The sequence below is a fragment of the Ictalurus furcatus genome, chromosome 28 (assembly GCF_023375685.1).
Source record: "Ictalurus furcatus strain D&B chromosome 28, Billie_1.0, whole genome shotgun sequence".
Lineage (NCBI taxonomy): Eukaryota > Metazoa > Chordata > Actinopteri > Siluriformes > Ictaluridae > Ictalurus > Ictalurus furcatus.
The window spans coordinates 6,271,503-6,285,616 of record NC_071282.1 but is presented as its reverse complement, the minus strand read 5'-3'; the positions used below and the strand labels follow the sequence as shown (position 1 = coordinate 6,285,616).

The 14,114-nt window shown below is 37.6% G+C and overlaps 1 protein-coding gene across 4 annotated transcripts in view; it reads right to left on the bottom strand.

The window, feature by feature from the left end:
• The window catches only part of garnl3 (GTPase activating Rap/RanGAP domain like 3), a 100,465-nt gene that overhangs the window by 9,054 nt on the left and 77,297 nt on the right, over positions 1 to 14,114 (bottom strand). For 2 of the 4 annotated variants that reach the window (XM_053617684.1, XM_053617686.1), the window contains exons 12-28: positions 13,366 to 13,474; positions 13,202 to 13,247; positions 12,552 to 12,658; positions 12,230 to 12,345; positions 11,293 to 11,415; positions 10,958 to 11,032; positions 9,902 to 10,016; positions 8,915 to 8,941; positions 8,502 to 8,606; positions 7,230 to 7,346; positions 6,604 to 6,779; positions 5,668 to 5,826; positions 5,519 to 5,585; positions 4,317 to 4,424; positions 1,501 to 1,619; positions 1,039 to 1,174; positions 731 to 790 (exon numbers count right to left, since the gene is read on the bottom strand). In XM_053617684.1, the coding sequence (XP_053473659.1) occupies positions 731 to 790; positions 1,039 to 1,174; positions 1,501 to 1,619; positions 4,317 to 4,424; positions 5,519 to 5,585; positions 5,668 to 5,826; positions 6,604 to 6,779; positions 7,230 to 7,346; positions 8,502 to 8,606; positions 8,915 to 8,941; positions 9,902 to 10,016; positions 10,958 to 11,032; positions 11,293 to 11,415; positions 12,230 to 12,345; positions 12,552 to 12,658; positions 13,202 to 13,247; positions 13,366 to 13,474 (1,765 nt within the window). The remainder of the gene's footprint in view (positions 1 to 730; positions 791 to 1,038; positions 1,175 to 1,500; positions 1,620 to 4,316; positions 4,425 to 5,518; positions 5,586 to 5,667; positions 5,827 to 6,603; positions 6,780 to 7,229; positions 7,347 to 8,501; positions 8,607 to 8,914; positions 8,942 to 9,901; positions 10,017 to 10,957; positions 11,033 to 11,292; positions 11,416 to 12,229; positions 12,346 to 12,551; positions 12,659 to 13,201; positions 13,248 to 13,365; positions 13,475 to 14,114) is intronic. The other 2 variants (XM_053617685.1, XM_053617687.1) reach the window with 2 other exon arrangements.

Sequence of the window (14,114 nt, the reverse complement as noted above, 5' to 3'; positions counted from 1 at the left end):
ATCCGGCATATGATTATCTACCATTTAGTGATATTTGCACTGTTATACATTTAAGAAACGTTTTCAGTCAGTTCAGCAATTTCAGTTTTTAAAATCAGTCATGTATTGACCCAATCCCTAGGTGAAGACATATGTTGTACACAATATATATACACAACACATTCCTCTTGTATTTCTGCACCATGGACCAGGACAAAATTTAACATATTTAATATATATATGAGCTCACAGTGATAACATATTCTGTATGATGAACAGTAAATGTCTCGGATTGCTAAAGGAGAGATTTGTCCAATGATGCAGAGATGTGGGTTTTGACACAGCCCCTCAATGTCTCTCTAAACCGTTTGTTTGGACAGAATTACTTTGGTGAGAGAGAGAGAGAGAGAGAGAGAGAGCACAGAGGGGCCTTGACAAAAGTATCCATGGTAACAAAATAATGTTAGTCATGCAGTGCCAAATGTGCCCCTCTTTGATCAAGAGGTTACCCTTCCCTGCCATTGAACACCTTAATAATCTTCCCTCTCTCTCTCTCTCTGTGTCTGTCTGTCTGTCTGAAGGAGGGGTTGGACACACTGTGCTTACTGAAGATCTGCTTAAAGCCCAGTCAGCATGTGTCTGTGAATAATGAAGGCAGGACCACAGCACACTTCTATGGAAGTATGTGTGGTTATGGGTGTTAGTGAGGCATTATGGGTAACGCAGGCAAAAGCAGGAGTCCCTTCAGTACCTTCAGAATCTTTAGACATGTAGAGGGAAAGCTTGGTGCCGTAGGGGATCCGAATACAATCTGGACCAGGGGACGGAAAAAAGCATTACACCAACCCAACTCACACACATTATTCAAACTGAGAAAGAACAAAAGATTAACACACACACAAACATACACTTGTCAGCACAATGTAGAAATGGGTACATAAATAGCATTCTGTCCAATATGTGAAAACATTAACGGCAAACTCACAAACATGAACATTCATATATGAAGATTTTCCCATGATTTAGTCGACAGCTGAAAGTCAATGAAACGAGACGTACCATCTCCAAGGGGTGAGGGGAAAATGGGCATCTCGTAGCCTGTCGGAGTTTGAGGAGAACTCTGAGAACTGGTGTCTCTGGAGCTACAGTTGGAGGCAGAGTTTACTGGAGCTGAAGATATGAAGTAAATGTCGGACTAGAGGGGCAAAACAAGAAAAAGAAAAGCCGTCAATATTCAGTGCTGTCAGTATTTATTATTCATTCATTGTATTAACAAAAAAAAGTGTACTTCACACACTTTAAAGGGAACAAATAAAATAGAAAAATATAGATTACATAGTGACACCTATGATGCAGTTTATGGGCACACTTTTGTGGAGAAATTATGTATAAACACACTAAATTATGTATTGATAAACAAAGATGTAAGCCATGATTTTTTTTCTTACTCTACATAATTAATTTTTTTTAAATTAGACTACATATTTTGAGTTACATTTAGTCCATTAATATTACACTCACCCTAGATGCAATCAGATGAAGCTCAGGGACCACAGCAGTGTAAACCAGGTTTCCATTGACCACCAGTCGGATCTCTATGGAGTCAGTGGTGAAGGCCAGAATGTAGGGGAATGCACACACTGTAACATAGGAAGTGACATGATAGAGATCATGTGGAGAGGAGGGGGGTGGGTTTGTGGGGGGAGGAACAGCCACTGGCCCTGAGCTGAATCTATGGAAAAACAAATATAGCTCATTAGCCCTGTCCAGGCTTCCCTCAGATTGTCAGTGGCCCATCTTCAAGCCAGTGATCTGCCTCATACCAGTCCACACATCTCTCGTTTTTCCTTGCTGAAGCGTCATCTCCAACTTACTTCTTTAGCTGTCTTTCCTTCCATTAACCTCATTCTAAATTCCCTTTACAACCCCAATTCCAAAAAAGTTGGGATGCTGTGTAAAATGTAAATAAAAACAGAATACAATGATTTGCAAATCTCATTGTTTCTTTTCTCAGCTGTTTCTTTTTAGTAACACATACTTTTCCAACCTTTTGTTGCCCCGTCCCAACTTTCTTGAGACGTATTGCAGACAACAAATTCGAAATTACTTTATTTTTATCTTAAAACGGTACATTTCCTCAGTTTAAACAATTGAAATAGTTTCTATGTTCTATTTCCTTGTATTTCCTCATCTGTAAGTCACTTAGTCTGCTAAATGACTAAATGTAAACGTAAACATATGGGTTTATGAGTTTGCCAATCATTGCATTCTGTTTTTATTTACATTTCACACAGCATCCCAACTTCTTTTGGAATTGGGGTTGTATTTAATAGCTCCTTCAGGTCGCTGGTGATCCAGGGGATCCAGGGGTGTTTATGGGGAAACAGCGTACTGACTTGACTGGTAAAGAGTATTATACAGTTAATACAGCATTAACGCACAAGGTAATGTAGTCTGTGATGCACTCTGTCATGCTGTTAATGTCCTCCCTATGTGACTCGCATAGTGCATTCCAGTCTGTGTATTCCAAACAGTCTTGCAGTGCCTCATTAGCTTCCTGTGTCCATCTCCTCACCATTCTTGTGGTCACAGATTGCCTCTGAATGACAGGAACATATTCTGTTGTTAATAGGACCAGGCTGTGGTCTGATCTTCCAAGGAATGAAGGGCAGTAGCACTGTATGCATTCCTTACATTTGTATACAAAAGGTCCAGTCTTTTATTTTCTCTGGTAATGCAGTCAACGAATTGGTGGGATCTGACACTCAAGACAAATTTATGTACTTTCTATTCCTTCGAAACATGTTAAATTTGTGATCTTATACAAAGTTATTAAAAGGCATGATGAATAAAACTGAGTCTAAATGAATTAAAAGACAACATGATATACTATATATGGAATATACCAAAGGTTTACCAAGCCCTCTTCACAATCACTATACATGTAGTGCACAGGCTAGTACATACAAGTAAAGCAAAAAAAACAACAACAAAAAAACCCCCATATATCAAAGCTCAACCTGGTAAAATGGTAAAACTAGAGCTGCAACAACTAATTGATAAAATCGATAATAATCGATTATGGAAATCGTTGTCAACGAATCTCATTATCGATTAGTTGGTCTGCGTGCGGCACGGGGGAGAGTTACTCAGTGTGTTACTTCTGTTCAGAAAACACGCTTCAGAGAGTAAATACTAAAGTTGTGTTCCAAATGAAGTACTATACACTTACACTGTGCACTCTGCACTACGGTCTAGTGTGTGGATTTTAGAACGGTAATATCATCTCAAATATAACACTAGCGTTTTTTTTTTTTTCTAACCGGAAGTATAAGCTGCTTCTAGGCGACTGCGCATGACGTCATACGCACGCTAGCATTAGCAGACACCCGAGTCACCAATAATGACTTTCTTCAGTTTACTGTTTCTGTCAGTGTTACCTTTTATTCCCAACATGACCTCAGTCTCCATCAGACAGAGGCGAAATCATCACGTGACTGAGGAAGAAAGTCAGGGAGCATTTTATATTAAACACCGCGGAGATCAAACAGGGCTGCACGAGGACAGTTATGTTTATATCCAAAATGCTCCACTATGTGTAAGGGGCAGGGGAAACTGGTGCAAGCTGCTTAAAAGGTTTAAATTCTGCAGTGTAAATTCTGACGTTTATTATAACGGAAGTGATGTGTTAGTAACAAGCCCGCGTTGCTGATCACGCGCAATAGGAGTGCGAGTAAGATCTGTAATGTCTAATTAAGACACTATGATCAAAAGTAAACACAAGGAAAATAATATGTCTAAAGGCAGCGAGTAACAGAACCACAAGATGCAGTGAAAGGGAGTTTTTATTATTAATTTAGGACTGTAGTTTAATTCGATGCTTTTTGTGCATTCATAAAAAATAATGCATAAATACTATACAATAAATATCTCTATCTATCTATCTATCTATCTATCTATCTATATATATATATATATATATAATTTATTTTTGTTTATATTGTGTATATAAGTATTTATTCATTATTTTTTATGGATGCACTAAAAGCACCGAATTAAACTACAGTCCTAAAGTAATAATATATATTCTGGTGTGTGTGTGTGTATTGGGTTATTTTCTGTTTTGTACAAACAGTTGTGTAAATTTTAGTCTGAATTTATATTTGTAACACTGAGTTTGTGGATTTTATTTTAAACAAACAAACAAAAAAAATGGTACTGAAATTTTGCCCCGCCCCATCCGATTAATCGAAAAAATAATCGGCCAACTAATCGATTATGAAAATAATCGTTAGTTGCAGCCCTAAGTAAAACTGTAATAAAATTCATTCACTTACCAATACCATTAGGCATTTGATTCCAGCTGAAGTGAAAGTCAGAAGAGTTTGGCTGAATCATGGGTGTGGCACCATTAAATGGACACACCTTCTTATAGGCGCAGAAATCTACAAGCAAATAATTAGCAGGTATCAGAAAGGATGTTAAAGCTTTAAAAGTCTTTATTGAAAATACTGAACCCACTACCAACAACCGTTTTGGTTTTTTGGGTTGTTTTTTTTTGGTGTGTGTGTGTGTGTGGGGGGGGGGGTTGTTACCCATAACAGGAAGTAGTTATTATTCATAAATGTTTTTACAATGTTTACAAGGCCTAGAAGGGCCTTGGACAGGGAGGTGAGCACAAAGCACATAACCTCAAAGGTTCACTTTTCACCATGACAAAGGTACTTCTACAAAGCACTCAAAAAACGGTCTGAATACTTATCAAAATGAGAAGTTTCAGTTTTTGATTTTTGATAAATTAGCAACAAAAAAATGTAGAAGAATTGTTCGCTATGGGTGTGCAGATTGATGGCAAAATCCATTATAAAAATAAATTTATAACATAACAAAATGTTCAAAAACTTTAAAGTTGGAAATACTTTAATAATTCTGAAGATGGCGGTGTTGTAAATTTCTATATTCAGTCAATGGCAGAGAGACCAGTCAGGCAGGGTTTACAGAAAAACACGTGGAAATGCTCGTGTCTTATTGGCTGACAACTCTCAAGTCTGCCAGACGCTAGCTCACACAGTTCAGTGTGAGGGGAAAAATGGATATATGGGTTGAAACTGAAACACTAACAGCCTCTCATGCTGAGCAGGAAAACAAGGTGTGTAAATGTTTATATGAGTTCTACATTACGTGAACATGATATGAGCAGAGCATAAGGATAGCTAACGTACTTTGCATGGCTCTGTAGCAGCTAAACCCATACATTGAGAGCTTAGTTGTGCCTCCCCTTGGCTAGCGTCTGTCTGTGCAGTGTCTTCAAATCAAACACCTGACACTGTTAACTAGTTAAGTAGTATGGTCCTCTAAGTGTTACATATTATCATCACGAGTGTATTAAAGAGTACTTTTAATAAACCCAAATATTATTGATGTAATCTTATTTGGAGATTATTATTATTATTATTATTATTATTATTATTATTATTGTTGTTGTTGTTGTGATAAATGTTCATGGCAGTGGACTCAGTGGATTTTTACAGACACTGACTGTTATAGCAGAGCAGTAACCCAGCCTCGCCATCTTCATACACGTCTATAGCCGCCACAAAATTCACCTGCAAACAAACACATCAACAATCAGCCGTGTGCCAGTCAACACGCTGCGCATAAGTATGTGCATATGCGTGTGTTACTGACCCGGTTGGAGTCCACATGGTGCAGTCTGTAGGCATCCCCTGTGCTCTCATTGATCAGGTCAAACTGGTGTTTATATGCCACGCAGATCATGTGATCATTCTCTCCTGTTGGCCCATCGACCAGTGCCATGACAACCGGAGAATCACACAAGCAGATCTCCTGTGTAACACACACAGACAGGGAACAAGGACAATGGTTTCCTGCAATTCCTGTGTCGTATTTTGTTCAGCTTTGCCAAACATATGTTTTTTGCTAACAGAAGTATCTCCTAAAAGTATTCACATCCCCCACTGTCTAGCGAGCAAGTGACTAGCAGGATTGAGTGGTTCTGCCTCACAATAGCATGCATTTTCACTAGTGAGTCTGCTATGTTAGCTGGATTCCACTAACATGCAACACTGGGGCCATTATTGGATTTCACTTCCAGGCCTGTGGCTATATACTGCTTGAGTTCAGTGGTTCTTCAGTGACATACACTGTTCTCAGGTTAACTTGTGAAGGTGGACTTATACTAATACGCCACTCTAGGGCTAGATCCCCTTCTACATAACCGACCCCTCGTTCTTTCATGATACGCCATGCATCCAGTGTTTGAATCATCTGGAAGCTGAAGACCTGACGAATGAACCCAGGATTTCTGGCCAAGGTCATATCACCCAATTTTGTGAATTAATCACAAGGGTTCCTTCAGAGCCAGTGTCAACCTGGCAAGAACTCAAAAGGCTTCCAGGGAACGATGGCTGTATGGAAGTGGTATTTAATATAAATAATGGGCCTATTTTGGTAGGTCTAAGCATGTTTGTGCATATACACAAAAACCTTGTGGTTATCTGGTGGTCACAGAACCACAGTAACTAGTGCTACCAAAGGCTGAAAACAATGAATAGTATTCAATATAAGCAAACTTTATTAGAGTACATTCTCATCCTGTCCTACCCGGATGTACTGGAACTCCTCAACTGGGGAATCACTCGTTCCCATGCTTGTGCTGACACAGCTAAGGCAGTCGAGACGAGGGTGTTTTCTTGTTATAAGGAGGAGCTTGTTCCTAATCGCTGCCACAATGCGTAGCTCCACTCCATGGTGTGTGTTTATAGAATACAGATGGCAGCCTAAAGCGACAAAACCAACACAAAACCAAGAAAAATGTTCCTCTGTTTACACTTTTCCAACAGACCCCAAAACCCCAATGTTTTAGAATTAATGTCATAATAGCATTGTTTGACCATTTTATAACTAAAATAACTAGCTTCCAAGCTTGCAATTTATAAAAACACATGGCTAGTGATGACAAATACAAGTGTCCATGATAGTAATATTTTTTTGTAATCAATACTGTGAATACTGTAAATGCAGACTGATACTAATTCTATATTAACCCAACAGTTATACTTTTTTTTGGATGTTAGTATTCTGGATGCCTCTGATGCTATTTTAAATAATAAAATAATAATTGACAGAATAAAGTTTTAGCAAAAAGAACAGGATTCATGGATCGATTCTACAGATGAATGTTTTTACAGAGATTAGATATTAGTTTGTACAAATCAAATCTCTTATACCCTTGGTTTTCTCCAGTTTGTTCTCTCTGCTGTCACATTTGGTGCGCACGAGTTGCCGCTCCTCTATCCCTCGCTTGAGAGCGCTCAGTTTGTACACATAGAGTCGGGCATCTTTCCCTGAAATACAAGCAGCAACACGTATATGACTCACTGATATGACAAATGGAAGGGAGATTATAACGTTTCGTCTTGCATCAATTTCGCAACATGCTGTTTTTATGTTAATTCGATGTTGATTGTAGAAGAGACACTGCTGTCATGTTTTGAGTCCAACACAGCCAGGCGAGAAATCAAGGCACAGCAGTTCCTCATTACAGAAATCTGAATTGATTTCCTTCAATTTGTTGAGCAGGTCTGTTGATGATCAGTTAATACTTTACGTGCCAAAACACGTATTCAGCACTTATTCACACTTGTACACAATGCATGTTGGCTTCTAAAGTAAGCGTATACAACTTATACACACTGCAGAAATCAGACAACAGACAGCAAAATAGTACTGTTTCTTGTCTTCCTAAGATTTCTTTAAGATTTGTTATCGATTGAACTTCTTGTGATTGTTGTGCTTGATTTTGCTGTGGCTTTTTAAAAAATGTGCGCTGCAATTTGTGGAGGTTTTTGTGCTTTTTTTTATCCGGAAAACTAATTGAATTAGCAAAATTTCAATTGCACGAAATTTGTTCTGCACGCACTTTTGCAGTGATGTTTGTTGGTAAATTAGACCTTTTAGCTGGACTCATGTTTGACGCGCATGAATCGAGTAGGGCTTTGGCTGAACGTGCGTTGTGATGATGTCACATGATGCGTCTTGGTGCAAATCTGTGGAAAATAAGTGGTAATTTTGAAAAATTGCAATCTACTCTGAATATTGCAGTGTTTCCTGGATTTTGCGCTAATTTCTGCAATCGCAATATCCTGGAGGCGTAGTAAAAAATGTGTGTGTCTGTGTGTTTGTGTGTGTAAGAAAACTGGGATTGTTCAACCACGTACAAGCCCACTAAATATCACAGTACCCTATGTTTGCCAAGGTAGTTTTATTTCACTAGTTTGTTATCACTCAGTACCAATGTAGAAGGGACAAGCAACATCATCCCTGTGGTTAGTCAAAGTAAAGCTTTGCTCAAATGGATAAATTCTTGCAAAGTGCATATACACATTATTAAATCATAATTTCTACTTTGCACATTTGTACATGTATTACTAATCATTACTAATCATAAAGCAGGAGTTAGGTTTTGTGGGGTTTTAAATCCTCTTGTAACACACACTCACCTTTATCAGCCCTCATAATGAGGAGATCCTGAGGTTCAAGTACATGCATCTGTTTGACGGACAGAGTCTTGTCGATCACTTGAACTGGAGGCAGGGATGGAGAGTCTGTTTTGCCAATGAAAATAGCACATCAAATAGTTAGCACTTAACAAAACAACAAAAAAATTATTATTCAAAAAACAACAAGATCAAACTAATGAAAAACATCCAAAAATGCAGTACATATATATAACCCTGTATTACTTTGTATTACGAAATTATCCTGTGTTTCGGCCATATTATCATCATATGTGAAAAAGAATATTTCCAAGTAATAATATTTCTGAGGACATAAACTGTTATTTATTATGCACTACAATTAATTAGAAATGAAATATGCAGCCTTTAATTCACCTGTACTGAGGATATCTTACCTGCACTGGAAAGCAAGGGATCTGAGGCTACAAAAAACAAGAAGCAATATTAATCATGTAGATTTGACAAACATACACCATACTACTTTATGTATCCGGCTGTCGATGGATTATTCAACATATGGAATTTTACGAAAATCAAACAATTAAACAATTGATCTGTACGTCTCCCGAAATCTATACACAGTGGGGGAAATAAGTATTGAACACATCAACTTTTTTTTTCAGTAAATATATTTCCAATGAGGTTATTCACATGAAATTTTCACCAGACATCAGTATTAACTCAAGAAATCCGCAAATATAAAGAATTCACAACATTAAAGTACATAAATAAAGCTGTGTGTAATAAAGTGGAATGACAAGTGCCAAGAAAAAGCAGTTCTCCAAGGCAAGGCAAGGTAAGGAACCAGCTGGAATCCATAAGTAATTATACCTCCTATCTGTGCAAATTAATATCAGCTGGGTTAGTAAATTGATGGTCTATAAAAAGGCTTTTCGTTACCAAGGTGTCACACAAGAAACATCTCATGATGGGTAAAAGCAAAGAGCTCTCCCAAGACCTTGTGTGGATTTCTTGAGTTAATACCAAAGTCTGGTGAAAATTTCACGTGAATAGCCTCATTGCAAATATATTTACTGAAAAAAATGTTGATGTGTTCAATACTTATTTCCCCCACTGTACATCCTCGTGGCAGGGTTCAAAATTCTACATTTTACAAAACTTTGTATCCTTGTTTGAAAAGTATAATGACATTTTATTTACATTTCCTAACTGCAGCAATAAAAGCAGTTCTTGGGTGATTCAGACCTTAAGACCCTTCTCTAGGGCTGTGTTTGAGAAATACTATAGAGTTAAAATGATACCTTTAACAGAGCAAACCTGTACTAGCCGGCTACTAATTTATGGGTCATTCTTATGTGTTGCAGTATATGTTACATTTTCTGCAAGTGAAACACTGATGGCTGATAATGAGATATTCTTACCCTCTAACAGCATGACCCCGGCTGAGTCAGTGGCTACCAATAACGACTGACCCCAGGAATCTCCACAGACGATTTCATGTGCAAAGCTACTGCAGAAAGACTGAGACTCCCATGGCTGCAAAAGCAGATATACACCAGTTTTTAAATGTGTGCTCCAGTGCTATAATATTATATTAGAAAATAACACTTAAATTCGTACCATTGCACACACACACACACACACACCCCTTCAACAAGTATGCTATTTGTTAAGGATTTATATATCTTTTTTTTTTCAAACGATTTTGTTTATATTGCTAATAATGAATGCTTAAGTAATAATTATGCTTTATTCATATTAATGACTGTGTATGGTGTTTTAAAGGGACCACATGATGCAAAACATTTACTTTATTTTTTTTTTCCTTTTAAATTAACTGTATACATATATGGAAACTACGTATACTACACTGTATCTTCACTCATTGTATACAATCATCTCCATAACTTATAGTCCAACTGTAACAGCCTGATCAGTACAATTCACACAGACTGCTTTTTGAACAAGGCACTATATACTGTAGTGCATGCTTTGCCAAAAAGTTACTACTGAACTGCAACCTGGAAGTAGTCCATTTAATTATAAAGTTTAAGATCTTATAGAAGCACTCCGAAATAGGATACATCAATATTCCCCTAGGTAAAAGTAGCCGGATATCAAGGAATAAAATATACAAGTATGCACATGGATCCTTTAAAATATATTTTACAATTTTATTGCTAAAAAAAATCAAATAAGATGGTTTAGGTTAGAGATGTACATCAGGACTGGGGTCCATTGTACAGCGGGTGCTTGTGCAGGGTTGAGCAACACCTTTACAGTGCTTGTTCATCCTCAGTAACTGCTTTACTGATTAGCATTACTCGGGTTTACATGACTAATTTGATGATATTTTGTGAAACAAATCCAAGAACGTTCATTAAATCAACGTCAGCATACGTTACGAACTACTGAACAGAACATGAGTGTTAAAGAAGCTCTCACACTCTCATACATTTTCTGTCAGTTCCTCTTACCTCTTTTCTGCAAAGACCAGTGTTGACTAGACTAGTAGGAGCATCCCCTCTTACTATGGTCTTCAACTTCAATGCCTAGGAAGACAACCACGTTACATAAATTGCCATGAAGTCAATTTAATGAATGTTTCCACAAGACTAGTTAACACCTTGTTTTGTGTGGTTCTGTATTGGGCTAGGTTTTTGAGTTGTCCAAACAATGTATGATTTGGAAAGTCTTTATTTAAAAAAAAAAAAAAATGCAAGAGTGCTTTAAAGCTCTGTGATGCTTACATTGTTTTTAGTGTGTGTACATGTTTATAGGTGCTTGGTGGATGTGTATATGTGTGCATTACCTGCCCTATCCGGACAAACTCGGCCTGGCGTGCCTCCTCCTTCTTGCGGGCCGACTTGGGCGATTCAGGCAGCACGTCACTGAAGGAGCGTCGGTTTAACATGTTCTGTGGAGAAAAGGGAACCTACAGGAGCAGTAAGACAAACACACACACACACACACACACACACACACACACACAGACGGGTCTTAGAGAAGGACCCGGAGGAAAAAAGCAGGAATCCAGAACAGAGAAGAAGGTAGGCAGGGAGCATCAGAGCAGGCACTGAGTAAGAACTGGTTGTTAGGAAACAGGTTAGCAAAATTAAAACCCATAAACCTGTGAGGCAGTGGCTAAAACCTAAGGGTGCAATACTATACGTTTTAAAAAATTTTCAGCTAGAATCAGCCATAATAACATGAAAAAAGAGTCCAAAATAAATAAAAAAGTACAAAATACAAAGATAAATAAAATGTTATGTTATGTACTTTTAAAAACATATAACACACAAAAATCCTTAATCTAAATAGCTGCATATGTGCAAGGAAGAAATATGTGATGGTAGATAGTTAGACCTTTGGGTAGCAATTGATAAAACAAAATGAATATCATTTTATATAATAATAATAATAATAATAATAATAATGTCTAATACTGCAGATTTTCATTTTTTCCCCACAAATGACGATATTCTAATGAATATTTAACCAATCACTAATTTCTACCAAGAATTTGGAGTGTGTTAGCCATTGTCATAGTCTGAAGATGAAAAGTAGAGGAAAATTGTGTGAGTAAGCAGTGAAAGGTGATGGAGGAATGGTGAGAGAAAAGTGAGCTTCTGCAGACGAGCTGGCAAGATAATGAGGAGTTATAAACAACTAAATGTGTCTGCTGTGCCTTAAGAACAGGATGCAGAGAAAGAGAAAAGTGTTAGATAGATGATAATTAGCACGGGTACCTTGTGCAGGTCTGGCATGAGGTCTTGATACAGAGATCTAATCAGCATGTCAAGAGTCCGCTGACGTTTCTGCGCAAATGTGGGGGTTTCAAGAGTGGCTTTCTCTCCATTTATTACTGCGAGATGGAGAGTAAGTGTGAGCGAGAGAGAGACACAAATACCAAGAGACAGACATGACAGACATTAAAAGGAAACCTCCATCATGAAAAATTAAATATGCTTTGCTGTCACGTCTTGCTAACGCTATATATTCAAACAAAATACGTATACATATTTAAAAATGGAGAAAAAAAAGAATAATAATATTTAAGAGTAGGCTAACATTTGACTAGTAAAAAGTCCCTGAACTCCTGGTGGTCTGTAAATACTGGCGGTGAGGGAAGGGGTGGTCCGAACAACGGCACGCTCTCTTCTGAGAAAATCTTCAACCTGCAAAATATTAATATTACATTATATCATATTCATTACGCCACGGTTCCTCAACCTTGGGGTCACAACACCACATGGGGTTGTCTGTGATGGTGATTTTTACCTAACTGTTAACTGTTCATATTAAGTTCTATGCAGACAAACTTTAATTTGAGATCATTTCATTTTTAAATAATTAAAACTTAAAGTATACTGCAGTAGTACTAAAAGTCATTATATTTTTTTCTTAAACTTCATTTTTTAAAACTTAATTTGGGGCACCTCTTACAGAAGACTGTGTCCAACACGCTCCGATACTGCGATTTTACAAAGAGTGATTCTTTTGGTAAATGTGTAAAAGAGGAAGCCATGTATGATCTGTCCTCTTTGATGTATGAGAGTTAAATGTGATTTGTTACCCTGCATGTGCAGGAATATGATATATGTGTGCGTTTTTTAATACAATAACAATGCAATTTCTTTTCTTTTTTTTTCCAAAATGAATTTTCAAAAATGCCTCTGAACAAACATATTTAGAATATAACGACTCATACAAATACATACCTATAGCTGTCATTCTGATTGTTGTATTTAACTAAGGCAAAAATATCTGGAAGGGGAGTTAAGGATACATGAATAACCATTATAATATAGAGAAACATTACGTTTAACTGCCCTGCTTTAAATTAGTCAATTTGTCTAGATTAGTTATTTTTGTAAAAGGATACGCGTGAAATGAGATCGGATCATGGAGGGCTTGAAAGATGGTGAGGCATCATCTCCTTCCTGGAATACGATGGTGACGATGTCATTCCCGATATGTCTCTTTCTCTCCACCTAAATGGCCAGAAAGTAAATTCATTAATATCAAAATATTTTATTCATTCACTGTATTGTGTCCATTAAAAACAATATTTCCCTTCTCATCCACTATGCTTTACCGTTTGTGCTCCTGACTGCATAAATATAGTAAGCATAATTACTAATTAAGAGAATTTGGTTATCTAAATTAATTATTCTAACTTAAAAGCACAAGGCTTCTGAAGTCATTTATATAAGGAGGACGACTGAGGGGTAAGCCCTTATTTGCATTTTCAGAATAGAGAAAAGGATGAATGCAAAACTGCTCTAGAGTGTACACGACCTCAGACTGGGGCAAAGGTTCACCAAAACAACACTGGAGTGGCTTTAGGGACATGTATCTGATTGTCCATGAGTGGTCCAGCCAAAGCCCAGACCTGAACCCCATAGAACATCTGTGGAAAGACCTGAACTTGGCAATTCACAGGGGCTCCCCATCCAATCTGATTGAGCTTGAGAAGATCTGCCAGGAAAATGGGAGAAACTGCCCAAATCCAGGTGTTCTGAGTTAGCAGACGCCTACCCAAGAAAACTCGAAGCTATAATGACTGCCAAAGGTGCCACAGAGTACTGAACAAAAGGTCTGAATACTTGTCTGAACCCACTGCATATCTGA